At 48.1% G+C, this 27,248-nt stretch overlaps 1 protein-coding gene across 1 annotated transcript in view; it reads right to left on the reverse strand.

Annotated features, from left to right (window-relative positions):
• Nucleotides 1-27,248, reverse strand: part of LOC140425489 (collagen alpha-6(VI) chain-like) — a 198,060-nt gene that overhangs the window by 60,332 nt on the left and 110,480 nt on the right. Inside the window, exons 22-25 of the mRNA XM_072509810.1 lie at nucleotides 22,877-22,930; nucleotides 17,825-17,860; nucleotides 12,691-12,753; nucleotides 8,742-8,804 (exon numbers count right to left, since the gene is read on the reverse strand). Coding sequence (XP_072365911.1) covers nucleotides 8,742-8,804; nucleotides 12,691-12,753; nucleotides 17,825-17,860; nucleotides 22,877-22,930 — 216 coding nt within the window. The remainder of the gene's footprint in view (nucleotides 1-8,741; nucleotides 8,805-12,690; nucleotides 12,754-17,824; nucleotides 17,861-22,876; nucleotides 22,931-27,248) is intronic.

A 27,248-nucleotide genomic window follows, 5' to 3' on the forward strand; every position in this document is an offset into this window, starting at 1 on the left:
GTCACTGTGATGTATTAGAGGACACTGCTCCTTCATAGGTTTCTCTGGGGTCGTTCCCTCCACACTTGGATCATGAAGAAACAATTGTAACATGTCCCAGGGTCTCCTATGCTTAATTGGAAGACGTCCACCACAACAGGCGCTATTTAAACGCGGGCTTTTCTTTTTTCTCTATAATGCTGTCATCTGGATCAGAGTCATCTGGATCTCCCAAGAAAGCTGCTTGTAATGGGTTGAGAAAGATGTTTCTACGATGTTGCGCTTGAAAATATAATTTAGAAAGGAGTTGTAATGTTCGTAGCCTTGGAATGGATGCCAGTGTCAGAGTTGACCTGCTTCATCAACTTGCAGATGTAGACTGCAAGGCTCTCCTTTGAAGTTGCCAACTTAGTGTCACAAAGTTTTGCCCATCAGAGTTTTACAGTTCACTCCCTGTTCCATAATCTAATTTTTCAGCTAAGCTTTTTGTTGCTTGGATTGGATAGAATGTGCAATATTTGTATCTGTTAGATAGGTCACTCAAATTGCTTTTTACCCCCAGCATAAATAGGTCTGTATCCTCTGTTTGCATATCTGTCTCGCTGCTCTTCAGATTGGAAAGGTCTGGTTAAAAAAGCTTCAGAAGATACAACCTCTGCGGATGAAGTGTCAGCGAAGAATTGGAATAAAACATTCAAAACATAACCATCACGATTATTATTGGAATTGATTCACCAAGAGTTCATGAATAAAAAACACAACTTAATCTTGGGATATGGGCATTGCTGTTAAAACTAGCACTCATTTTCCGCCCTGATTTCCCTTCAGAATATGATTGTGGGTCTTCTTCTTGAGCTGCTCCATCCTGCAGCTTCTGTTGCGTAGGCAGTCCAGGAATTTTGATCCAACAATGATAAAGGTGCATTGCATCAAGTCTAACAGTCGACTATTCCTCCTCATTCTTCATCTCAAGTGTACATTGGTCTCCGCGATCTAGTCTTTTGTTCTAACGGAGGTCAATTAATGCAAGACTTCGGCCAAAGTTTCCACCACTTCCTGAACAGACAAAGCAGAACTTCCTCTGGAACCTTTCCTCTGACCTTTTTGCCATTTTCCACAATGTTTCACCAGCAGTTAAAAGACATGTAAAAACATTCACCCACACATAGACAGACATATTCTATTCTTATGCAAATGACAGAGATGCTGCCCATATCCAAATTCATACCAAGTTCTGTTCACCCATCAACCATGTGCTCACTCGAGCAGCATGGTGGCGCAGTGGTTAGCATTGCTGCCTCATGGTGCCAAGGTCCCAGTTTCGATAATGGCTCTGGGTCACTGTCCGTGTGGACTTTGCACATTCTCCCTGTGTTTGCGTGGGTTTCGCCCTCACAACCCAAAGATGTGCAGGGTAGGTGGATTGGTCATGCTAAATTGCCCTTATTAATTGGAAAAAATGAATTGGGTACACTAAATTTATTTTTTTAAAAGCACATGTGCTCACTGACCTACACTGTCTCTCGTTCTCCTATTCAAATTCTTCCATGGACTAACAACCTCTCTCGTTGTGCAAATCCCTCCAGCCCTACAACCCAGTGTTCCTGCAATTCTGATGACTTGACGCATCCTGGATTTTCCCACCCCGCCCTCCAACATTGCAGCTGTCCCTTTGGCAGTCTAGGCCCTAAGTCCTGGAGTTCATGTCCTAAACCCTTCCACATTTCTCTCTCTCTGAGATACTCCTTAAAAATGTACATCTCTGACCAGGTTTTTGCTCATCCTTATGTGACTCTGTGTCAGATTGTGTCACATTACGCACCTGTGAAGCGCCTCGTGAAGTTTACAATGGCAAGAGGGCTATATAAATGCAAGTTGTTGTTATTCCACAGATTTTCCATCATTTGCACCATTGTAATATCATCATAAGCTGCAGTTACGTCTTTGACCTCCGGCTTGTTGGTTTCACAATATGGCTTGTCTAATGTGGCTGATGCCTTAATATTATCAAAGGGAGTGATGAGTTGGGTGTTCTGGATCACAAACAGGTCACCAACACTGGAAGTGGTGCAACTCTATTTTATTTATAAGGTTAACTATATTAACATACTTGAACTGTGGGTAAATGCAATACTAGCTTTAACTGTTGACCCTTGCCTAGTCCTAACCAGGTGATGCACTCAGCACATGGTGAATGTCTGTGTTGCAGGCTGTGAGCTCTGTGCTCCGAGCTGGCTGCTACTAGAATGTCTCCTGTCCCCTGTCTTTATAGCGTGTGCTCTCACTGGTGATTGGCTGCGGTGTTGTGTATGCTGATTGGTCCCACTGCATGTCCATCAGTGTGTGTGTGTGTGTGTCTGCACCATAATATACTGGTGTATATTATGATGTGGAGATGCCGGCATTGGACTGGGGTGAGCACAGTACGAAGTCTTACAACACCAGGTTAAAGTCCAACAGGTTTGTTTCGATGTCACTAGCTTTCGGAGCGCTGCTCCTTCCTCAGGTGAATGAAGAGGTCTGTTCCAGAAACACATATATAGATAAATTCAAAGATGCCAAACAATGTTTGGAATGCGACCATTAGCAGGTGATTAAATCTTTACAGATCCAGGGATGGAGTAACACCAGGTTAAAGAGGTGTGAATTGTACCAAGCCAGGACAGTTGGTAGGATTTCGCAGGCCAGATGGTGGGGGATGAATGTAATGCGACATGAATCCCAGGTCCCGGTTGAGGCCGCACTCATGTGTGCAGAACTTGGCTATAAGTTTCTGCTCGGCGATTCTGCGTTGTCGCGGGTCCTGAAGGCCGCCTTGGAGAACGCTTACCCGGAGATCAGAGGCTGAATGCCCTTGACTGCTGAAGTGTTCCCCGACTGGAAGGGAACATTCCTGCCTGGTGATTGTTGCGCGATGTCCGTTCATTCGTTGTCGCAGCGTCTGCATGGTCTCGCCAATGTACCATGCTTCGGGACATCCTTTCCTGCAGCGTATGAGGTAGACAACGTTGGCCGAGTCGCACGAGTATGTATCGCGTACCTGGTGGGTGGTGTTCTCACGTGTAATAGTGGTATCCATGTCGATGATCTGGCACGTCTTGCAGAGATTGCCATGACAGGGTTGTGTGGTGTCGAGGTCACTGTTCTGAAGACTGGGTAGTTTGCTGCAAACAATGGTTCGTTTGAGGTTGCGCGGTTGTTTGAAGGCAAGTAGTGGGGGTGTGGGGATGACCTTGGCAAGATGTTCATCATCATCAATGACGTGTTGAAGGCTGTGAAGAAGATGACGTAGTTTCTCCGCTCCGGGGAAGTACTGGACGACGAAGGGTATTCTGTCGGATGTGTCCCATGTTTGTCTTCTGAGGAGGTCAGTCCGGTTTTTCGCTGTGGCGCGTTGGAACTGTCGATCGATGAGTCGAGTGCCATATCCCGTTCGTACGAGGGCATCTTTCAACGTCTGTAGATGTCTGTTACGCTCCTCCTCGTCTGAGCAGATCCTGTGTATACGGAGCGCTTGTCCATAGGTGATGGCTTCTTTAATGTGTTTAGGGTGGAAGCTGGAGAAGTGGAGCATCATGAGGTTATCTGTGGGTTTGCGGTAAAGCGAAGTGCTGAGGTGACCGTCCTTGATGGAGACGAGTGTGTCCAAGAATGCAACTGATTTTGGAGAGTAGTCCATGGTGAGTCTGATGGTTGGATGGAACTTATTAATGTCATCGTGTAGTCGTTTCAGTGATTCTTCGCCGTGGGTCCAAAGGAAAAAAATGTCATCGATGTATCTGGTGTATAACATCGGTTGATATTAAGTTTCTACAAAGATGCAAGAAAGCAGACAAGATCCCGAAAGGGCTACAGATCACAAACCCACTCAAGTCGACCTACAACACAGATCGAGACTCCAGGATGGTATGTTGCCTCCCTGGTGCAAGGGTCAAGGATGTCTCGGAGCGGCTGCAGGACATTCTGGGGGGGGGGGGGGGGGGGGGGGGTGAACAGCCAGCTGTCATGGTGCACATAGGCACCAACGATATAGGTAAAAAATGGGACGAGGTCCTACAAGCTGAATTTAGGGAGCTAGGAGTTAAACTAAAAAGTAGGACCTCAAAGGTAGTAATCTCAGGATTGCTACCAGTGCCACGAGCTAGTCAGAGTAGGAATGTCAGGATGGAGAGGATGAATACGTGGCTCGAGAGATGGTGCAAGAGGGAGGGATTCAAATTCCTGGGACATTGGGACATGTTCTGGGGGAGGTGGGACCAGTACAAACCGGACGGTCTGCACCTGGGCAGGACTGGAACCGATGTCCTAGGGGGGGTGTTTGCTAGAGCTGTTGGGGAGAGTTTAAACTAATGTGGTAGGGGGATGGGAACCGATGCAGGAAGTTGGAAGGTAGCAAAACAGGGACAGAAATAAAAGGCAGTAAGGGGGAAAGTGTAAGGCAGAGAAGCCATAGTCAAAAATCAAAAAGGGCGACAGTACAATGTACAGTGACTGAGGGGAGCTCAGTGAATAGGACCAGGAATACTAAAAGAAATAAAACGGGAAGTGAAAACATTAATGGGAAGCGACGCGGCAGGTTGTTACATGAAGATATGGGTGCGACGACAAGGAAAATTAGGAGAAAGGTTAAGAGGAAATATAACTTAGGAGAGGTTACTGATCGAGGTGTTAAGATTCAGAACAGAGGTAAAAAAGCCAACATAAGTGTACTTTACCTGAATGCTCGTAGTATTCGGAATAAGGTAAATGAGTTGATGGCGCAAATCATCGTGAATGACTATGATTTAGTGGCCATTACTGAAACATGGTTAAAGGATGGTCACGACTGGGAGTTAAATATCCGAGGGTATCAAACTTTTCGGAAGGACAGAGTGGATGGTAAAGGAGGTGGTGTAGCTCTGTTATTTAAGGATGACATCCGGGCAACAGTAAGGGATGACATCGGTGCTATGGAGGATAAGGTTGAATCCATTTGGGTGGAAATCAGGAATAGTAAGGCGAAAAGGTCACTGATAGGAGTAGTCTATAGGCCACCAAATAGTAACATTATGGTGGGGCAGGCAATAAACAAAGAAATAACAGATACATGTAGAAATGGTACAGCAGTTATCATGGGGGATTTTAATCTACATGTTGATTGGTTTAACCAGGTCGGTCAAGGCAGCCTTGAGGAGGAGTTTATAGAATGTATCCGCGATAGTTTCCCAGAACAGTATGTAATGGAACCTACGAGGGAACAAGCGGTCCTAGATCTGGTCCTGTGTAATGAGACAGGATTGATTCAGGATCTCATTGTTAGGGATTGTCTCGGAAGGAGCGATCACAATATGGTGGAATTTAAAATACAGATGGAGGGTGAGAAGCTAAAATCAAGCACTAGTGTTTTGTGCTTAAACAAAGGAGATTACAATGGGATGAGAGAAGAACTAGCTAAGGTAGACTGGGAGCAAAGACTTTATAGTGAAATAGTTGAGGAACAGTGGAGAACCTTCCAAGTGATTTTTCACAGTGCTCAGCAAAGGTTTATACCAACAAAAAGGAAGGACGGTAAAAAGAGGGAAAATCGACTGTGGATATCTAAGGCAATAAGGGAGAGTATCAAATTGAAGGAAAAAACATACAAAGTAGCAAAGATCAGTGGGAGACTAGAGGACTGGGAAATCTTTTGGGGGCAACAGAAAGCTACTAAAAAAGCTATAAAGAAGAGTAAGATAGATTATGAGAGTAAACTTGCTCAGAATATAAAAACAGATAGTAAAAGTTTCTACAAATACATAAAACAAAAAAGAGTGGCTAAGGTAAATATTGGTCCTTTAGAGGATGAGAAGGGATATTTAATAATGGGATTTGAGGAAATGGCTGAGGAACTGAACAGGTTTTTTGGGTCGGTCTTCACAGTGGAAGACACAAATAACATGCCAGTGACTGATGGAAATGAGGCTATGACAGGTGAGGACCTTGAGAGGATTGTTATCACCAAGGAGGTAGTGATGGGCAAGCTAATGGGGCTAAAGGTAGACAAATTCCTGGACCTGATGGAATGCATCCCAGAGTGCTAAAAGAGATGGCTAGGGAAATTGCAAATGCACTAGTGATAATTTACCAAAATTCACTGGACTCTGGGGTGGTCCCGGCGGATTGGAAATTAGCAAACGTGACACCACTGTTTAAAAAAGGAGGTAGGCAGAAAGCGGGTAATTATAGGCCAGTGAGCTTAACTTCGGTAGTAGGGAAGATGCTGGAATCTATCATCAAGGAAGAAATAGCGAGGCATCTGGATGGAAATTGTCCCATTGGGCAGATGCAGCATGGGTTCATAAAGGGTAGGTCGTGCCTAACTAATTTAGTGGAATTTTTTGAGGACATTAACAGGGCGGTAGATAACAGGGAGCCAATGAATGTGGTATATCTGGATTTCCAGAAAGCCTTTGACAAGGTGCCACACAAAAAGTTGTTGCATAAGATAAAGATGCATGGCATTAAGGGGAAAGTAGTAGCAAGGATAGAGGATTGGTTAATTAATACAAAGCAAAGAGTGGGGATTAATGGGTGTTTCTCTGGTTGGCAATCCGTAGCTAGTGGTGTCCCTCAGGGATCAGTGTTGGGCCCACAACTGTTCACAATTTACATAGATGATTTGGAGTTGGGGACCAAGGGCAATGTGTCCAAGTTTGCAGATGACACTAAGATAAGTGGTAAAGCAAAAAGTGCAGAGGATACTGGAAGTCTGCAGAGGGATTTGGATAGGCTAAGTGAATGGGCTAGGGTCTGGCAGATGGAATACAATGTTGACAAATGTGAGGTTATCCATTTTGGTAGGAATAACAGCAAAAGGGATTATTTAAATGATAAAATATTAAAACATGCTGCTGTGCAGAGAGACCTGGGTGTGCTAGTGCATGAGTCGCAAAAAGTTGGTTTTCAGGTGCAACAGGTGATTAAGAAGGCAAATGGAATTTTGTCCTTCATTGCTAGAGGGATGGAGTTTAAGACTAGGGAGGTTCTGCTGCAATTGTATAAGGTGTTAGTGAGGCCACACCTGGGGTATTGTGTTCAGCTTTGGTCTCCTTACTTGAGAAAGGACGTACTGGCACTGGAGGGTGTGCAGAGGAGATTCACTAGGTTAATCCCAGAGCTGAAGGGGTTGGATTACAAGGAGAAGTTGAGTAGACTGGGACTGCACTTGTTGGAATTTAGAAGGATGAGGGGGGATCTTATAGAAACATATAAGATTATGTAGGGAATAGATAGGATAGATGCGGGCAGATTGTTTCCACTGGCGGGTGAAAGCAGAACTAGGGGGCATAGCCTCAAAATAAGGGGAAGTAGATTTAGAACTGAGTTTAGGAGGAACTTCTTCACCCAAAGGGTTGTGAATCTATGGAATTCCTTGCCCAGTGAAGCAGTAGAGGCTCCTTCATTAAATGTTTTTAAGATAAAGATAGATAGTTTTTTGAAGAATAAAGGGATTAAGGGTTATGGTGTTCGGGCTGGAAAGTGGAGCTGAGTCCACAAAAGATCAGCCATGATCTCATTGAATGGTGGAGCAGGCCCGAGGGGCCAGATGGCCTACTCCTGCTCCTAGTTCTTATGTTCTTATGTTCTTATGTATTGGTATACAGTGAAAAGTATTGTTTCTTGCATGCTGTACAAACAATGCATACCGTACATAGGGAAGGAAGGAGTGCAGAATATAAGCATAGAACGAGAGTAAAAGATAGAATTAGAGGGTATGCTGGGCACAGCTTGCAAGAAGTTGCCTCGCTCCGGCGCCATCTTGGACATGTGGTTGGAAAGTGCTTTGCGATGTCCTGAGACAATGAATGAAGTTTGTTCCTTCTTTCCTTTCTACAGCTGATCATTTAGCTCCTCATTCAGCAGAATGCAGATTTGCACTCACTCTCAGTCATGCAATCTCAGAGAAGGAAAGAAAAATCTGGAACTAGTCAAGGAAAAACTAAGGAAATTCCTCGCCAACTCTTGCTGGCAACAAGTCTTCAGTAAGTCACCCATCCTGTCATTCCCAGCTATCCCGCAGCTAGCACTAGTCCTGAACCTTCATGAAGTGCCACTGCGAGTCTAGAGCCATGGGATGGTTCCGTTAAATGTTGTCTACCTCATACGCTGCAGGAAAGGATGTTCCGAGGCATGGTACATTGGCAAAACCATGCAGACACTGCGACAATGGATAAACGGACATCACGCGACACTCACCAGGCAGGGATGTTCCTTCCAGTCAGGGAACACTTCAGCAGTCAAAGGCATTCAGCCTCTGATCTTTGGTAAGCGTTCTTCAGGACACACGACAACACAGAATCGTCGAGCAGAAACTGATAGCTAAATTCTGCACGCAGAGTCTGGCCTCAACTGGGACCTTGGATTCATGTCTCACTACATTACCCCCACCATCTGGCCTGGGCTTGCAAAATCCTACTAACTGTCCTGGCTTGAGACAATTCACACCTCTTTAACCTGTGATTATCCCTCTCTCCAGTCGCACCGTCTATACGTGTAAAAACTTAATTACCTGCAAAGACTCGCATTCAATGTATCACCTTGCATCATTGGCTTTGTCTACATATGCTGTGTTTGTGTAACCTACCTCTTCACTCACCTGATGAAGGAGCTACGCTCCGAAAGCTCGTGATTCCAAATAAACCTTTGGACTTTAACCTGGCGTTGTAAGACTTCTTACTGTGCCCACCCCAGTCCAATGTTTCCACATCACAGTTAAATGTTGACACATTAAAGCTCTTACTAACCGGAATCCCTGGTAATCCTCGCTCTCCTTTCATTCCTTTCAATCCAACAATTCCTGGAGAACCCTGCAAAATATGGGGGGGGGAATGATTTCATATTAGAAATGCAGTCAAAATCCAACTTGTAGGCAATGGCTCAAAGGTGGGGCAACTTTAACTTTTGACAATATTCGAAAATAGACAATGTCAAACCTTCACTCTCCTGATTTCTCTCACATCCAATGTTCTCTATTATCGTTAAAAATTAAAATTACCTCCCACTGTATTCCTAACTCAAAAGAAAAATTACTGACTGAAATTCATTAATATCAAGATCAGAATTAACAATGAGTTAATGAATGGAAGCTGCGATGAAAACGTTCCCTGCCAATTTGGGTACTGTTGTCATTTTTATGGGTGTTGCCCAGATTTGATCAGGATCAACTTGTCTTAATTTGCAGCATTATAAACTAAATGGTACAATTGTAAATGGGATGCAGGTACGGAGAGATAGATCTCTGAAGGTGGCAGGACTAAGTTCATGGAGCTATTAAAAATAACATATGGAAGCATCAACTTTATAAACAGAGGCAGAGGATAGCATTTTCAGGCCCGGCCGAGGTCAGGAACAAAGGCAGACTGCATGGGCCAGTGTGGCCGTTTCCCAACTCCATTCCCAGTATTGGCCACTTTGGCCAAGACAGGATCAGGGATAGAATCACTACATTACAGTGCAGAAAGAGGCCATTCGGCCCTCTGCACAGATCCTCTGAAAGAACACCCTACCTGGGCCTACAACCACCCTATCCCCGTAACCCATAACCCCACCTAACCTTTTGAACACTAAGGGGTAATTTATCATGGCCAATCCACCTAATCTGCACATCTTTGGACTGTGGGAGGAAACCCACGTAGGCACGGGGAGAATGTACAAACTCCACACAGACAGTGACACAAGGAGGGAATTGAACCTGGGTCCCTGGCGCTGTGAGGCAGCAATGCTAATCACTGTGCCACCGTGCCGCTCAGGGGTGACAGGGCTGCCCATCCCAATGAGGCAGGCAGCCAATTAATTTTGTCAAGAGCTTTGATGTGGGTAGGTAATAGAGGCTGACAGGGATTTTCTAGCCGGCCTCCAGTTTCCCAATGTGGAGGGAATTGGATGGAGTGTGTGCCGGCGTGTACAGAGAAATTCAACTGCCTGGAGGTGAACACCTAGTGTAGGTCAAGGTTCCATTGCTCCAAGCAGGTCGAGTGGCGCTCCTTCTCTACCTGGGTGCAGCTACAGCCAAAGGCCAACCGATAAAGGGATACCACCATGTGCCCACCCCCCCCCCCCCCATCCCACCCATCCAAACTTTCTGCCCCATCTATAATGGTATCCTGGCTGCCTTCTCTGTTGTTAACTTGTATATATTTTTTTAATTGTCAAGGGTACTTTGAAGGCCGTTCTCGGTCACGTACTGTTCACTTCAGACTGCTGCCCCTCTCATGCTGGAAGGCTTTTGATTGGCCATCCAGATTCAAGATGCTCCTTCACCCTTAATTAGACAGGGAACCTGTCTCCAGGCCAGTTAAGAGAATGTCGCAGTCAAAATTCAAACGAGTGACTGTTTCTGCCGGACGTGGGTTTCTTTTTTTTAAATTTAGAGTACCCAATTCATTTTTTCCAATTAAGGGGCAATTTAGCGTGGCCAATCCACCTACCCTGCACATCTTTGGGTTGTGGGGGCGAAACCCACGCAAACACGGGGAGAATGTGCAAACTCCACACGGACAGTGACCCAGAATCGAACCTGGGACCTTGGCGCCATGAGACTGCAGTGACACCACTGCGCCACCGCGCTGCCCCCTCTGTGCTGTTTCGCTGCCACAATCCTGATCCTGAGCCACACAGAGCAGCCAACTGAGGTTAATTATATTTCATTCCGGGGGCCTTTCCAGTCAGTAATGCAAGAAGCCCATGTTGACCACATCCTATCAACATAGTCAGCTCAAGGCAAGGAATGGATCGTGCAAATTACCCCACCCAGACCCATAATGACCCAGCCAGTGGGGCTGCTGATCTTGGAGAGCTGGAGGCCTTCCCATTGGCGGGGCAGCATCAGGAGTCTAATCATGTCCCTGATTGATGGTGATCCGCTGAGCTGGTCTTTAATTAGCTGAAGCATTAACATTTGCAATGGCCATTCATTTCGAGCATACTGTGCAAGGCCAGGACCCAGAGGTTACCCCATGTCTGGTTCCCAAACCTGATTAAAAATCAGTCTCCTGCCTCACATCGCAAAGGTTAAAATCCAGTCTACAGAGTACAAAAGTGAGGAGGTTATGCTAAATCTTTATAAATCATTGATTAGTCCTCGGCTGGAGTTTTGTGACCAATTCTTGGCATTGCACTTTAGGAAGGATATCAAGACCTTGGAGAGGCTATAGAGGAGCACAAATCAGATCCATTTTTTGAGCATTGTGCCTGTCCGTATAGGTCCAAAATGGCAGTGTGCACATGCACAGTTATAATGCAAGTTGAACTGGATAAAATATTGTTCAGGACATTAGCACATGCATGTATGTAGAGTGGACAGATTGTAGCACCATATATAGCTGATCTGATGCTGGATTTTGAAGATCAGTGGTCCAGCTCATGCCCTTACTTAATCACACTCAGTTGAAAATGCAGCAGGGGTGGCACGGTGGCACAGTGACCAGCACTGCTGCCCCACAACGCCAAGCATCCGGGTTCAATTCCAGTCTTGGGTGAGTGTCTGTGTGGAGTTTGCACGTTCTCCCCATGTCTGCGTGGGTTTCCTCCGGGTGCTCTGGTTTCCTCCCACAGTCCAAAGATGCGCAGGTTAGGTGGATTGGCCATAATAAATTGCCCCTCAGTATCCACAGATGTGCAGGTCAGGTGGGGTTATGGGGATAGGGGAGAGAAGGGAGGGTGCCCTTTCAGAAAGTCAGTGCAAACCCAATAGGCTGAATGGCCTCCCTCTGCACTGGAGGAATTCTATTCTATTCTAGGAAGGAATCCCCACCAGGGTTAGTTAAAGGAATCATCAACTGCCTTCAGCTTAATTGCTGATTGACGACGAAATGCTGCTGCTGTGATTGTGGAAGTTTCTAGAGTTCTTTGGACTTACTACAGCTTTCAATAAGTGATGTGAAATAGCAGGAGTGCTGAAGGGCTTTGCACTCAGATCAAGGCTTCTGCATTAACCAGTTGCAGTAGCAGAGCATCCTTTGGATCACAGCATGACTGGGAGAATACGCAGAGAGATCGCAGACCAGGGAAAGATCCGAGAAGAGGCAGGCGGAGGTGAGGAAGGAATGGCTCTCAGCAGGTGGAAATATCCGTCAGGGTGTTCAGGGAGCAGCTGGCCCATGTGAATCTCTGTGAGGAAGCTGGGAGTGTGTGCCAGCTGTGAAATAGCGATGCGAGGTGTGTAGCATTGCTAAACATGCAGGCGAGGTGTGGCTTTGAATGTTAGAAAAGAGTTCCGATTGTAAGGGGTTATTAATAGATGAGTAATGAGGGTGCGGCTCATTGAACACAATCTTATTTCGTTGGTGCTCTGTTTGAGTGTACCATTTTATTAATCATTTGAATCAGCGCCCGGGGGGGGGGGGGGGGGGCAGGGAGGCCAAGGTAGATTTTAAGATTCTTTCAGTTTGCTAGAGAAACTAATAAAGTTCTTTAAACGTCGAAATTTGAAATTCTTCTAGCCATGCGTCTTCTAGATGCCATCCCATAATTAACCAATGGGCTTACAGCAAGCCGCATGCCAACAAACAAAATAAAATAGGACTCAACTGTGCAAGAACTGGTTCATGACCGACTCTCACTAATCTTCATTAGCTGAAAGAACCCCTCTCATAGATTTGTAACCGTAAACGATTTGCTCAGTTCATACAAAATCAAACCAAACAAAGTTACCAGGGTACGCAGTAGCACCCTATCAGAAATACTGCGATTCACCTGTTGACCATGGAGTCCAGAAGGTCCAATGGATCCCGTGTAGCCAGATGGCCCTCTGACACCCTGTAGGAGTAAGATTTGAATATTAATGAAAGAATGAAACATTGTTTTGAATGCGATTGAACAACTTCCTGCACAGTGGCATGAATATGCTTTTTGTCAACAGTATTGATTGATTTTGAATGAATGTTGAGTTGAAACCGCGCTGGCGACAGTCGTTGGAGGGTGGATCCCATGACCTTCCTGCACTGGAAGAGGGACACATGTAGGAGCATCCTGTACAGTGTCATCTCACTGTTACATCGGGAATTGAAATTAAGAGCAATTATTGCACTAACCTACTTCAAACAACTCGATTCTGCCATGTTATCCTTAACTGATTAACAACAGCTTTGCATGCAAAATTAGTAAATATCTAAACAGCACTGTTAAAATATCATTATGTAGCACTTCCGGTGGCGGCCATGAGCTGAGTGGTCACATGGAAGGTGGCTCTCTCCTAGGAACTTCTGATTAGACCTTCTAACCCCGCCAAATGGGCACCAAAAGTGCAAAACGTTCCCCAGCTTAACCCCCATTAACCGCTTAATGAACCAGGATGCCAGTGAGAAATCAGGCCATAAAAATAGTAAGAGCAGGGAGAGGAAAACCTGGACCCCTGAACAGGAAGACCCGCATGGCGACACAGAACCAGGCATGGCGGACCCAACAGGAACGCCAATGCCAACCCAGGCGATGATGGAGAAGCTGATGGAGTTCATCACTACGGAACTCCAGAAGCACAGAGAGGTGATGAGAGAGGATCTCATTTGGGTGGTGGGCTCAGCAATAGAGGTCTCGTTGGCCCCCATAAGGAAGGCAATGGACAGAACGGAGTGGAGACTGGGGGCCAAAAAGGCAACGTTGCAGGACCTAAAAAGGCAGCCATGGACCAGGGAGAGTGGATCTCCTCGCTCAAAGTGGAGGTGGCAAGGTAGGTCATGACCCAGAAGGCACTGAAGGGAAAGGTTGATGACCAAGAAAACAGGTCCCACCGGTAAAACCCCCCCCCAAAGGGCACGGAGGGGAGGAACCCGACAGAGGTCGTGGTATTGATGCTCGGAAAGCTGGCAGCGGCAGAGGGCTGCACCAAGCCCCCGGAGGTAGACCAGGCACACAGGTCACTTCAACAGAGACCGGGGAACCACCATGGACAATGATAGTGAGGCTCCACAGATTCCAGGATAAAGAATGAATCCTGAGGTGGGTGAAACACATGGTCGTCAGGTGGGAAGGACACACCATCCGCTTGTGCCTGGGCGTTGGAGAGGACCTGACAAAACGGCAGGCAGACTTCAACTGGGCCAAAACTGCGCTGTTTAAGAGTAAGGTGCAGTCTGGTATGCTGCAAGTGGCCAGACTATGGATCACATACTGGAGCACAGAACACTACTTTGACTTGTCAGTGGACGCAAGTGACTTTGTCCGAAATAATGAGCTCCGGGGGGGGAGGTTGGGGGTAACAGTTCTTGTGCGCGGGGTGGGGGTGGAATCAGATGGAGAGGTTACAACAGAACCCGGTTCTGGGGGAAAGCCGATGCACTAGCGAACATGCTGGTCCACGGCAGTAGGAAGGTGTGGTGGGGGGTAATGTGACGTACCTCTCAGGGGGGGAACGGTCGAGCAACAAACCAGGAGGGACAGGGGGCGAGAGGCAAGGGAACAGTGGGGGGTGTTAGGTATGGAGGGGGGTCAAGGGGGGAGCAGGGAAAGAGAAGGTGGTACAGCAACAGTAGAAGGGCTAGGGGAGGATGGGGGATAGGAGGGGGAAGGGGAGAGGGAGAATGATAGAATGCTGGTTACAACAGGTCACAGGTGAAGATGGATGGAAAGAAGAAGATGACTTCCTCCGCAAGGGGACCACGACATTCCCCCAGATACCCAGACACACCCTACTGGACAGACTACCAGCACCAGGCCTGCTGGAGAGAGGTAAATATGGCGACATATACGGACAACTATTAGAAGAGGTAAGGGCTCCATTAGATGAGATGTGAGAAAAATGGGAGGGAGCGGTGTGCATGGAGACAGGGGGAGGACTCTGGATGGAAGCTCTGCACAGGATCAACTCCACCTCCTCATGCGCGGGGCTGAGCTTAATGCAGCTAAACGTGGTGCATAGGGTGCACCTAACCAGGACTCGCATGAGCAGATTGTTCCCAGAGGTGGAGGATAAGTGCGAGCAGTGTCGGGGGAGGGGAGGGCAGTCACCCACACCACATGTTCCGGTCTTGCCCAAATCGGGTTCTGGACCTCCTTCTGTGAGGCCATGTCCAGGGTAGTACGCTATTTTGACTTGTCAGAGGACGCAAATGACTTTCTCCAGGGGTATAGATGGAGTCATGACCCTCAGTGACGGTCTTTGGGATATCGGAGCATCGAGAGCACTTTATGGGAAGAGGGACCAATGCCCTGGCCTTCGCCTCCCTGATTGCCCGGCAGAGACTTCTGCTTGGATGGAAGCCGGCAGCACCACCCAGAGCCTCAGACTGGCTCTCCGACTTTGCGGAGTTCCTAAAGGTAGAGAGAAGCAAAGCAAATTCCGCGACCTGGGGATGCAGATAGCCCATGATTGGACACAGATCCACAAGTGGAATCTGACCAGTCCTGGCAGGGAGGGTGCAGACGATCAAGATGAACGTACTGCCAAGATTCCTTTTCCTGTTCAGATCCATACCGATCTTCATCCCTAAGGCCTTGTTCCAAGTGATAGACAAATTTATTATGGTGTTTGTGTGGGTGGGGAAGAACCCAAGAATCCCCAAGACTGCACTGCAGAGGAGAAGAAACATGGGCGGCCTGGCCCTTCCGAACCTGAAATACTACCACTGGGCAGCCACAGCCGAGAGAGTAAGGGGATGGATAAGAGAAGCAAATACGGAATGGGTGAGGCTGGAGGAGTCCTCCTGCAACAGAACGACCCACTGAGCCCTCGCCACAGCAGCGCTCCCATTCTCCCCCCCACCGGCAAAATACACAATCAGCCCAGTGGTGATAGCCACGTTGAGAACATGGAGCCAAATGAGACATTTCAGATTAATTGAGATGTCCTCCATTGCTCCCATCTGCGGTAACCACAAATTCCCGACAGCCATGCAAGGCCCCACCTTTAAGAAGTGGAGACAGGACAGCGGGACGCTAGCGGTCAGGGACTTTTACATGAGGCACAGACTCGCAACCCTAGGACTTGAGCTACGGAACGGAAAGGAGCTCTGGCACTTAAAAATCAAAAACGTTCTCCGCACGGAGGTGACGAGGTACCTAGGGACACATTGCTGGTGGAACTGCTGGATGCAGACAGTAGAGAGAAGGGGAACTGTGAGGACATCTACGGATGACTTTTGGAAAGGGCAAGAACACCATTAAATGGAGCAAGACAGAAATGGGAGGACGAGTGTGGGAAGGCAATACAGTGGGAGCTCTGGAGCAAAGCACTAAGTAGGGCAAACTTCACCTCCTTCTGCGCAAGGCAGGTCCCATGTCGGTTAAAGTGGTGCACAGAGCGCACCTAACCGGAACCCAAATGAACAGGTTCTTCCCAGAGATGGAGGATAAATGTGATAGGTGCCAGGGAGTCCCGATCAATCACGCCGACATGTTCTAGGCCTGCCCCAGACTTATCAGGCTCTGGGTAGCTTTCTTCGAGGCAATGTTTAAGGTTGTGTGGATAAGGATGGAGCCATGCCCGAGAGTGGCAGTCTTCGGGGTATCGGACCAGCCAGAACTACATATGGGGAAGAGGGCTGATACCTTGGCTTTTGCTTCCCTAATCGCACGCCGGAGAATCCTGCTCAGCACCACCCACGGCTGCAGACTGGCTGGAAAACCTGTCGGGATTTCTCCACCTGGAGAAGATCAAGTACACCATCCGAGGGTCGGACGACGGCTTCCTCAAAGTGTGGGAGCTATGCATCAGCCTGTTCCAAGGCCTCTTTGAAGTCAATAGTAATTAGGAAGAAAGGAGGGAGGGGGCGCCGATGAGGGCAGACAAGAGCGCACAGAGCAAAGAGGAGCAAGGGGGGGGGGGGGGAGGCAAGGACGGAACTCAGGGAAGTATCAGGAAGGAACATAGGAAAAGAGTGAGGGGGGGAGGGGGCAGAGAGCCCCTTGCGTGAAGCCACAGGGGTAAGAGCAAAAATCACAATATGGAGGAAAGAATTATAACTATACTAACCAGGGCGAAAGAGGGGGCCAGGATGGACCCGACTATCAACATGGGAGGGAGGGGAGGGGGAGCAAGCAAAGGGTGAGGGCCGATAAAGGGGGCATGTGTAAAATTGCACATAAGGAATGTCTTATTCTGTAAATATTAGGTGTTCTATATGTCTAATCGTTAAATTGTTAAAATTGGAAAATGCCAATGAAAATATTGTTTAAAAAACAATTGTCAAAACTGTCAGTAGCACCTGTCAAAGGGGCCTGCCCTGTCAAGCAGTCAAGGCATTTAAAAGTTATGCCCTTTAAATCTTTGAAAACATTTTCTTAAATGTTAAACAAAATCATTGCTTGCTATTTCACTCTGTCTGTTGACATAGGCTTGAGGATTTCTATTGCTAGATTAATGCTGCATGACTGATTTCACAACCATCTATTATCACAGTAGGGTAATTGGCATTTCTAGTTTGACTGACAGCAACAAGTGGTTTTGGACTCTTTGACATTGGACCATTAATTTCAATGCTTATGAAGGATTATGCACTTAAATTAATTTTTTGTTGTTGTAAGGCTTTATTTAGTTTCGAAGTATATAGTAAATGAGTTTTTACGGATTAGAGGTTTCTTTTCAGTATAGTGAAGTTTGCAATAGACACTTGGAACTTTATTTGATAGAACTTTATTTTATCTCATCTCTGCATGGGTACTGAGGTCTGCCTATGGTGGATAGTAGGTGAGTTAGCATGCTATCTGTAAGGGCAAAGCGTGGTGGTAAGAGGCATGGGTTGGCACAAAGTTGACATATAAAGGGCCATGGAGTGGGTGAAGAGACATAAGTTGGCATGGAGGTTACATCAGGCTTGTGGGGTGGATGGCATGGTTCATACCTTTTCATGCACCTTATCAAAAACTCTTGCACTAAAATAAGCAATGAACTCACCGTTTTACCAACAAGTCCTCTCCGACCAGTTCGCCCCTTGAAGAAAGTAAATGCAGATTTGTTTTTAGCAAGTAATCAATTTCTAACGGTTTAAATAATTATATATTGGAAATGGCTTAAGAACAAAAACACTACAATATAACAGTTTATCAAAAATCAGAGGCATAACGTATCCTCACTATTTTTTATCACTATTAGTCTCACCTCATTAGATCCAATGTTTATAAAAAAGTGCCATTTAGGACCACCTTGCAATTGTAAAGAACATTGACTATGTGTAAGTCCATTGCATAATGTAGCACCATTAAGGGTTGTCGTCGTATTTTAAGTAAAAGCATTTGAAGTGTTTGTATTGCCTCCAATACTGAGAGGCTATTATTCCATCAAGCACCAGCCTCTATTAAGCTTTTGAAGCCCAACTAATCACCAGTGGCATGGTTCATCAATCGCATGAAGTTTGGTGCATGCTGATAGTGTTTTACTGCTGCCACTGCCCTGCCAATTAAGATCACTCTTCAAGTAATCCCTGTAAGGAAGTGCGCCAAACAAATACATACACCAATTTGAGGCTAATTTGAGCAGTTATTGTTTTTGGAGGTTTTCCAGATAAAGAACAATTTTGATTCTCATTAACTCAAAAATGTCTCTGGGTTACCTCAAGGTTCAAGAACAAATAAGGAATTGTTTGGGCACCTTGCCCTTGTTGCAGAGTTCTTGGACAGAGGTTTAATATACTCCTACTGTATTCCACAGAAAAGAATAGCCCATTTTTGGATTTTGGCAGGCGCGGTGCGCAAGGGGCTTCTGGGAGGTATGTTTTTACTTTAAAAGCACTTACCTTTGCAGGAGCAGGCCTTTGGATTTCGGCGGGAGCGGTGCGCAAGGGCCTTCTGGGAGGTAGGTTTTTACTTTAAAAGCACTTACCTTTGCAGGAGCAGGTCTTTGGATTTCGGCGGGAGCGGTGCGCAAGGGACTTCTGGGAGGTAAGTTTTTACTTTAAAAGCACTTACCTTTGCAGGAGCAGGCCTTTGGATTTCGGCGGGAGCGGTGCGCAAGGGACTTCTGGGAGGTAAGTTTTTACTTTAAAATCACTTACCTTTGCAGGAGCAAGCCTTTGGATTTCGGCGGGAGCGGTGCGCAAGGGACTTCTGGGAGGTAGGTTTTTACTTTAAAAGCACTTATCTTTGCAGGAGCAGGCCTTTGGATTTCGGCGGGAGCGGTGCGCAAGGGACTTCTGGGAGGTAAGTTTTTACTTTAAAAGCCCTTACCTTTGCAGGAGCAGGCCATTGGATTTCGGCGGGAGCGTTGCGCAAGGGACTTCTGGGAGGTAAGTTTTTACTTTAAAAACCCTTACCTTTGCAGGAGCAGGCCATTGGATTTCGGCGGGAGCGGTGCGCAAGGGACTTCTGGGAGGTAAGTTTTTACTTTAAAAGCACTTACCTTTGCAGGAGCAGGCCTTTGGATTTCGGCGGGAGCAGTGCGCAAGGGACTTCTGGGAGGTAAGTTTTTACTTTAAAAGCACTTACCTTTGCAGGAGCAGGTCTTTGGATTTTGGCGGGAGCGGTGCGCAAGGGACTTCTGGGAGGTAAGTTTTTACTTTAAAAGCACTTACCTTTGCAGGAGCAGGCCTTTGGATTTCGGCGGGAGCGGTGCGCAAGGGGCTTCTGGGAAGTAAGTTTTTACTTTAAAAACACTTACCTGGTCCCGTTTCTGTTCTTCTTTTTCTGTTTTATTTTGTTATATATTTTTTTAATATAAGGCGGGAACCGGAAGTTCGACCCGCGGACTTCTGGGAAGGCCCCCCCCCCCCCCCCCCCCGCCCCCCCTAACCAATAAATTCTGGTGGAGAGGAAACCCGAGACACTACACGTGTAGTGTCTCCCACCCACCCTCCTCCTCTAACCTAATAATAAGACCCATTGGTGTGAGGTAAGTGCCATATTATTATTATATTTTTTTATTTTTTATTTTTTTATTTATTAACTAGATCTTGGTTGGAGGTTAGAGGGATGGCAGGGAAGGGTGTGCAATGTTCCTCCTGCAGGATGTTTGAGGTGAGGCATGCCGTTAGTGTCCCTGCTGATTTTACCTGCAGTAAGTGCAGCCATCTCCAGCTCCTCCAAGACCGAGTTAGGGAACTGGAGCTGGAGTTGGATGAACTTTGGATCATTCGGGAGGCAGCATAGATAGCAGCTTCAGGGAATTAGTTACACCAAAGATTGGAGATAGATGGGTAACTGTAAGAGGGACTGGGAAGAAGCAGTCAGTGCAGGGATCCCCTGCGTTCGTTCCCCTGAGTAACAAGTATACCGCTTTGGATACTTGTGGGGTGGGGGGACTTACCAGGGGTAAGCCATGGGGTACGGGCCTCTGGCACGGAGTCTGTCCCTGTTGCTCAGAAGGGAAGGGGGCAGAGGAGCAGAGCATTAGTAATTGGGGACTCGATAGTCAGGGGCACAGATAGGAGATTTTGTGGGAGCGAGAGAGACTCACGTTTGGTATATTGCCTCCCAGGTGCAAGGGTACGTGATGTCTCGGATCGTGTTTTCCGGGTCCTTAAGGGGAGGGGGAGCAGCCCCAAGTCGTGGTCCACATTGGCACTAACGACATAGGTAGGAAAGGGGACAAGGATGTCAGGCAGGCTTTCAGGGAGCTAGGATGGCAGCTCAGAACAAGAACAAACAGAGTTGTTATCTCTGGGTTGTTGTCCGTGCCACGTGATAATGAGATGAGGAATAGGGAGAGAGAGCAATTAAACACGTGGCTACAGGGGTGGTGCAGGCGGGAGGGATTCCGATTTCTGGATAACTGGGGCTCTTTCTGGGGAAGGTGGGACCTCTACAGACAGGATGGTCTACATCTGAACCTGAGGGGCACAAATATCCTGGGGGGGAGATTTGTTAGTGCTCTTTGGGGGGGTTTAAACTAATACAGCAGGGGCATGGGAACCTGGATTGTAGTTTTAGGGTACGAGAGATTGAGAGTATAGAGGTCAGGAGCACAGAATTGACTTCGCAAGAGGGGGCCAGTGTTCAGGTAGGTGGTTTGAAGTGTGTCTACTTCAATGCCAGGAGTATACAAAATAAGGTAGGGGAACTGGCAGCATGGGTTGGTACCTGGGACTTTGATGTTGTGGCCATTTCGGAGACATGGATAGAGCAGGGACAGGAATGGTTGTTGCAGGTTCCGGGGTTTAGGTGTTTTAGTAAGCTCAGAGAAGGAGGCAAAAGAGGGGGAGGTGTGGCGCTGCTCGTCAAAAACAGTATTACGGTGGCGGAGAGGATGCTAGACGGGGACTCTTCTTCCGAGGTAGTATGGGCTGAGGTTAGAAACAGGAAAGGAGAGGTCACCCTGTTGGGAGTTTTCTATTGGCCTCCAAATAGTTCTAGGGATGTAGAGGAAAGGATGGCGAAGATGATTCTGGATAAGAGCGAAAGTAACAGGGTAGTTATTATGGGAGACTTTAACTTTCCAAATATTGACTGGAAAAGATATAGTTCGAGTACATTAGATGGGTCGTTTTTTGTACAATGCGTGCAGGAGGGTTTCCTGACACAATATGTTGACAGGCCAACAAGAGGAGAGGCCACATTGGATTTGGTTTTGGGTAATGAACCAGGCCAGGTGTTAGATTTGGAGGTAGGTGAGTACTTTGGGGACAGTGACCACAATTCGGTGACGTTTACGTTAGTGATGGAAAGGGATAAGTATACACCACAGCGCAAGAGTTATAGCTGGGGGAAGGGCAATTATGATGCCATTAGACATGACTTGGGGGGGATAGGTTGGAGACGTAGGCTGCAAGTGTTGGGCACACTGGATATGTGGAGCTTGTTTAAGGAACAGCTACTGCGTGTTCTTGATAAGTACGCACCGGTCAGGCAGGGAGGAAGGCGCCGAGCGAGGGAACCGTGGTTTACCAAAGAAGTGGAATCTCTTGTTAAGAGGAAGAAGGAGGCCTATGTGAAGATGAGGAGTGAAGTTTCAGTTGGGGCGCTTGATAGTTACAAGGTAGCGAGGAAGGATCTAAAGAGAGAGCTAAGACGAGCAAGATGGGGATATGAGAAGTATTTGGCAGGTAGGATCAAGGAAAACCCAAAAGCTTTCTATAGGTATGTCAGGAATAAGCGAATGACTAGGGTAAGAGTAGGACCAGTCAAGGACAGGGATGGGAAGTTGTGTGTGGAGTCTGAAGAAAACTCTGGTACGGCCGCATTTGGAGTATTGCGTACAGTTCTGGTCACCGCATTATAGGAAGGACGTGGAAGCTTTGGAGCGGGTGCAGAGGAGATTTACCAGGATGTTGCCTGGTATGGAGGGAAAATCTTATGAGGAAAGGCTGATGGACTTGAGGTTGTTTTCGTTAGAGAGAAGAAGGTTAAGAGGAGACTTAATAGAGGCATACAAAATGATCAGGGGGTTAGATAGGGTGGACTGTGAGAGCCTTCTCCCGCGGATGGAAATGGCTAGCACGAGGGGACATAGCCTTAAACTGAGGGGTAATAGATATAGGACAGAGGTCAGAGGTAGGTTCTTTACGCAGAGTGGTGAGGCTGTGGAATGCCCTACCTGCAACAGTAGTGAACTCGCCAACATTGAGGGCATTTAAAAGTTTATTGGATAAGCATATGGATGATAATGGCATAGTGTAGGTTAGATGGCTTTTGTTTTTTGACTTCCCATGTCGGTGCAACATCGTGGGCCGAAGGGCCTGTGCTGCGCTGTATCGTTCTATGTTCTATCTCCAGACAACCAAAATCACAGACACTCCAATGTGTCACATCGTTTAATCTATTTATGAATCTCTTATCGGAATCAAGAACTGGCAATTGGAAAGAGCACTGGGGCCAACATAGACAAACTTCTCAGAGACAATGCTCATTAGTCTCATTATTCCACAAGGAATAATGCTTCTAGTGTTTAACTCAGAACAAAAGCAGCATTTGAAAGATTACACAGCATTTAAAAGTATAAATATGGATTAGTGTGGAATAAAATAAAGGGGTTGGTGTGCGGTCAGTGTAGCTGGTTGAATACAGAAGCTAATCTCACATTATTTCCCATATTGCCACGCAAGCCTGGTGTACCACCTCTTCCAAGTTCACCCTGTGGATGAAAAAGAACAAAAACGTTTCAATGTCATTCCAGCTTTTTTTGCATTTGCAGACCCTGCAGTTCCTACGTATGGAATGGGATGATAAAGGGAAAGTGCGCAGTAGATGCATTCCATGCTTTGTGCGAAGGCATTGCCTCTGTTGACACAGCACATGACTTCATTTGCCTTATTTTAGTAAGCACTTTTTGTTCTTTTCTCCTCCTGGTATCGTAGTTGGCCATCATAATGCATCCTTCCTGCGGCTGGGAAAGTTTAACAAACAAATCAGCTGTTGTCCATGGTAAGAGCATGGAACTAAATGTTAACCCATAAACAAGGTTGGAGAGTGGGGTGGAGGGGAGGGATGGATGGGGGGGGGGGGGGGGGGTGGGCAGTGAGTGGGGTGCGGAAGTCGGGATTGTGCTGCAATTAGGTCAGTTGGCTAGATGGCTAGCATGTGAATCAGATAAATGCCAGGAGCACAGGGTATGACCCTCGTTCTGGCTGGGGTGGAGTTGGGGCCTGCCTCCTGACCCTAACCATAATAAAAAAGACCATTGTGCAGCAAATAATTACCTAGGGTGTATTGCCTTTGGATAGGAAGTAAAGGAGATGAAAAGGCTTATATTCCCTTGTGTGTGCAAGATTATGGAATGCTTTAATTGAGCTGTTTATGGTAATTAAAGGATTTGATAGAATAGATAAGGAGAAATCATATCCTCTGGTGGAACAGTCCACAACAAGAAGGCAAAACCTTAAAATCAGAGCACAGTCATTCGAAGATGAGTTCCGGGAAAACCTCTTCACACAAAGAATAGTGGAAATCTGGAACACTAACCCAGTTTCGCGGCTTGGCCAGTTTGAAAATTTTGAAACTGAAATTGCTAGTTTTTTGTTGTCCACACATTAGAGCGTAGAGTTCAATGGTGTTCAAATGGGGCTAAGAAACAGCTCTGCTATGATCTAATCGAATTGAATGACAGAACAGGTTTATGTGGATGAATAGCTAACTCCTGTTTCTGTATTACTAAAGGATCTGATACAATGGCGCGATCTAACAGCTGTTAATCCGAGTGGGACGTTTAGATCGTGGGCAAGTCCAAAATTGGGAAGTGCACCAGGTGCCGATCGGCTTCTGGTCTAAATGGCCCGCTCCCGTTGGCGAAATCAGGATCGTGCTGCAGCCTGGTGAGAAACCAATAATCACCAATTATGACCAATTTCCATCCCATTAACAGGAGGGACCTCCGGTGATCCAACCTGTTCCCCAGCAAGCGGTCACATGGGCGCCCTTTAGCACACCTATTTAAAAATGTGAAGCAAACAAAATGGCTGCTGTGGGGATCAAAGGAGGTGAGTAGCCATCTTGGAAAATGGGCAGTCAGCCTTAGGGATCTGGGGCTACTGTCCCAGCGCTTGGGTGGAGTGTGGGAGCCCCCGGGAGGGGGGGGGGGGGGGGGGGTGTCGGCTGCCACCGGTGGCAGGTCACCCCTGGGCTGAAGAGACCGGGGGGGGGAGCTCAGCGTCTGCGGACCCAAGATGCCACACCCTGGATCATACATACTCATACCAGGGGCGACTGCAGCTTCAGTCTGTCCATCCCACCAAACACCCTCAGGAGAGAGCCCCGCAACTTTAACTTCCACGGACAATGGCGGCCTGTGGCCTCACAGCTGAATGCTATTGCTTGTGGGGAATTGGCCATTTTAGTAATGTGAGCAAGTGGATAGCCCTGGGCAGACGTACCACGTTGCAGTTGGGTGCTACTGCCTGGCTCCCCAATCAGACTTCACAGCCCAGGCATTGCCTGAACACTGGAGCTGCACAATCACAGGGACAGCAGCTAACAACCATATCCCCGTGAGCTTGGCCGCAGCAATGGGGACACCTCCGCATCCAGAGGATGGGTGTGTGTATCGGGGGATGGGAGAGGGGTACCCAAGCCCGGTCCCAGTTCCGTTCCTGGTGGGGATCTGGGGACGGGGTCTTGGGCTTGGTGCCCAGAGGCCCCTGCTATGGCCGGGGGTGCAGGGTCCCCAGCAGAAGTGAGGCATTGGATGGCATCCTGAGAGATGTCAGGGAATGTAAGGGTGGGGAGGCTTGTGGGATTAGAGGGTACTAGGATGGACGCCATACCTGATGGTCAGTCTCACACCTTTTTCAATTCCTTACAGATATCATAGCATGGATGATATTGTGGCAACTGCCCTTCCAGTGATGCCAGGGAATTGCATTCGTGAAGTCACGGATGCCCTTTTTCCACAGGCAGCTGACTAAATAAACTTTGACCTGGACCAATCGCACAAAGATGTCTGGGCAGCAGGATTCTCCACCGTCGCCGGATAGCCCAGGTCCAGGGGATAATGGACGGCACGGATGTCGCCTTGCATGCATTGGATGGTCAGGAAACACCCTTCAGTAACAGGAAGGGGTTCCACTCCCTGAACGTCCAACTCGTGTACGACCACCACCTGAAGATCATGCATGTGTGCACACTTCCTGGGAATGTGCATGATAGCTACATCATTGCACAGTCGGAGACCCCGGCGTCTCCGAGGGACAGCCCAGCATGACTGGATGGCTCTTGGAGGATAAGTGGTACTTGCTTAGGACCTGGCTAATGATGTCAGTACAGAGGCCAGTGACCGATGCAGACACCTGATATAAAGAGGCCCAAGTGGTCACTCGAGCTGTCATTGAGCGGTGCATCGGACTGCGGTTCCAATGCCTCAACCGCTCTGGTTGTGCACTGCAGTACACCCCCGGGAGGGTCGCCCACTCTGTGGTGGTCTGCTGTACCCTTTACAACCTGGCACAGCAACAGGGCGACATGCTGGTGGTGGAGGAGGAGGAACGTGCGGCCATGTCGGACGAGGAGGAGGAGCCTGACCAGGAGGGGCTGGAGGACAAGCACAGGGAGCAGCTGGAGGATGGAGGACTGGCAGCAACAAGGGTCCGGCCTGTCCAGAAGGCCAGGAAGGTCCTTATCCTTGCCTGCTTCATATAGAACATGGCTTAATACATATTCTGATCCCCTCTCCCCAACCCACCCCACCATCCCGCCATCCTTCCCACCTCTCCCCACCCGATCCGCCATCCCCTCCTCCCACCCACCCATTCTCCACACGCCCCTACTCCCTCCAATCGCCCTGTCCCACCCTCCAAGGGTCTATGTTCCATCACTCCAGGGTGATGGGCCTGTATCGGCACTGTTGGTGGGTCATGGCTGAGAGCATGAGCAGCATTGCCCAGGCACTGGCCCACGTAGCACAACAATAGAGGGTGGTGGCCCAGTTCCAGAGGGAGATGGCACAGTCACTGGCAGATGTGGCACAGACCCAAAAGGTGCTGGCATAGTCACAGAGTGATGTGGCGCAGTCCTAGATTGAGGTGGGCCACTCCCTGTGCTCCATGGCTGCGAGAATGCAAACCCTGGCCGAGCCGGCAGCGGGCCTCCGGGACTGGCAGTGCCAGCGGCAGGGAGACTCAGAGGTTAGCTCTGCTCACACCCCAATCCCATGGATTAGCCCAGAGCCATAGGGCATCCCGAGGGAGGAGGAGGTGATGGGGCTCGAGCCGGTGACTTCCGCAGGCGAGGTGCTGGAATACCACAGCACCTCGGACTCCCCCCTTCTTGTCCCTGACACATCTGGTGGGCACTGGCCAGAACAGAGTGACACCATAGCGAGACACCCGAGCAGCAGCCGGGCCATCCAGCCCGGGTCGCACCAGAAGACTGCCGCCAGGTCGTAGGGCGGGAATCACAGCAGGCCGCCTCCACTCCTGCTGTACCATCTGGGGATCCACCTAGTGTTAGGGCTGTAGGGCTAGGAAGTTAGACACCAGTTAAGTTGGCACAGGTGCAAGGGCACAGGTAAATGCTCGGGGCTAGGGCACGACTATGTATATATACATTAAACACCTATTCACAATGTTACAAGCTGCCTCGGTGCTGTGAAAGGTGGGCTGTCCGCAGAGGGCATGGGGGGGGGGGGGAATTGGCGAACATGGGATCGGCTGGGCTCAGGGACCACAGTGCAGCCAGCGCTCACCACTCCGGTGTCCCACCCCAACCGTCCCCACCTCCGCCACCCCAGGGATTTGATGGGACCGTGTGATGGAATGGCCAATTCGCATGCAGGGATCACCCAGGTGAACGATGGAAAGTGCTACTGTGGGCAGGAGTCAGACATTGTCACATGATGCGGAGCACCAGAGCTCATCGCAGAGTGGGTGGTCATCGTCTACCATCCCGTGAACCCGACCCACTGTTACTGCCAACCCAGGGCCCGCACCCCATAGTGTGGCAGGTATGTATCACGGACGGGG

This window comes from Scyliorhinus torazame, chromosome 6 (assembly GCF_047496885.1).
Source record: "Scyliorhinus torazame isolate Kashiwa2021f chromosome 6, sScyTor2.1, whole genome shotgun sequence".
NCBI classification, from domain to species: domain Eukaryota; kingdom Metazoa; phylum Chordata; class Chondrichthyes; order Carcharhiniformes; family Scyliorhinidae; genus Scyliorhinus; species Scyliorhinus torazame.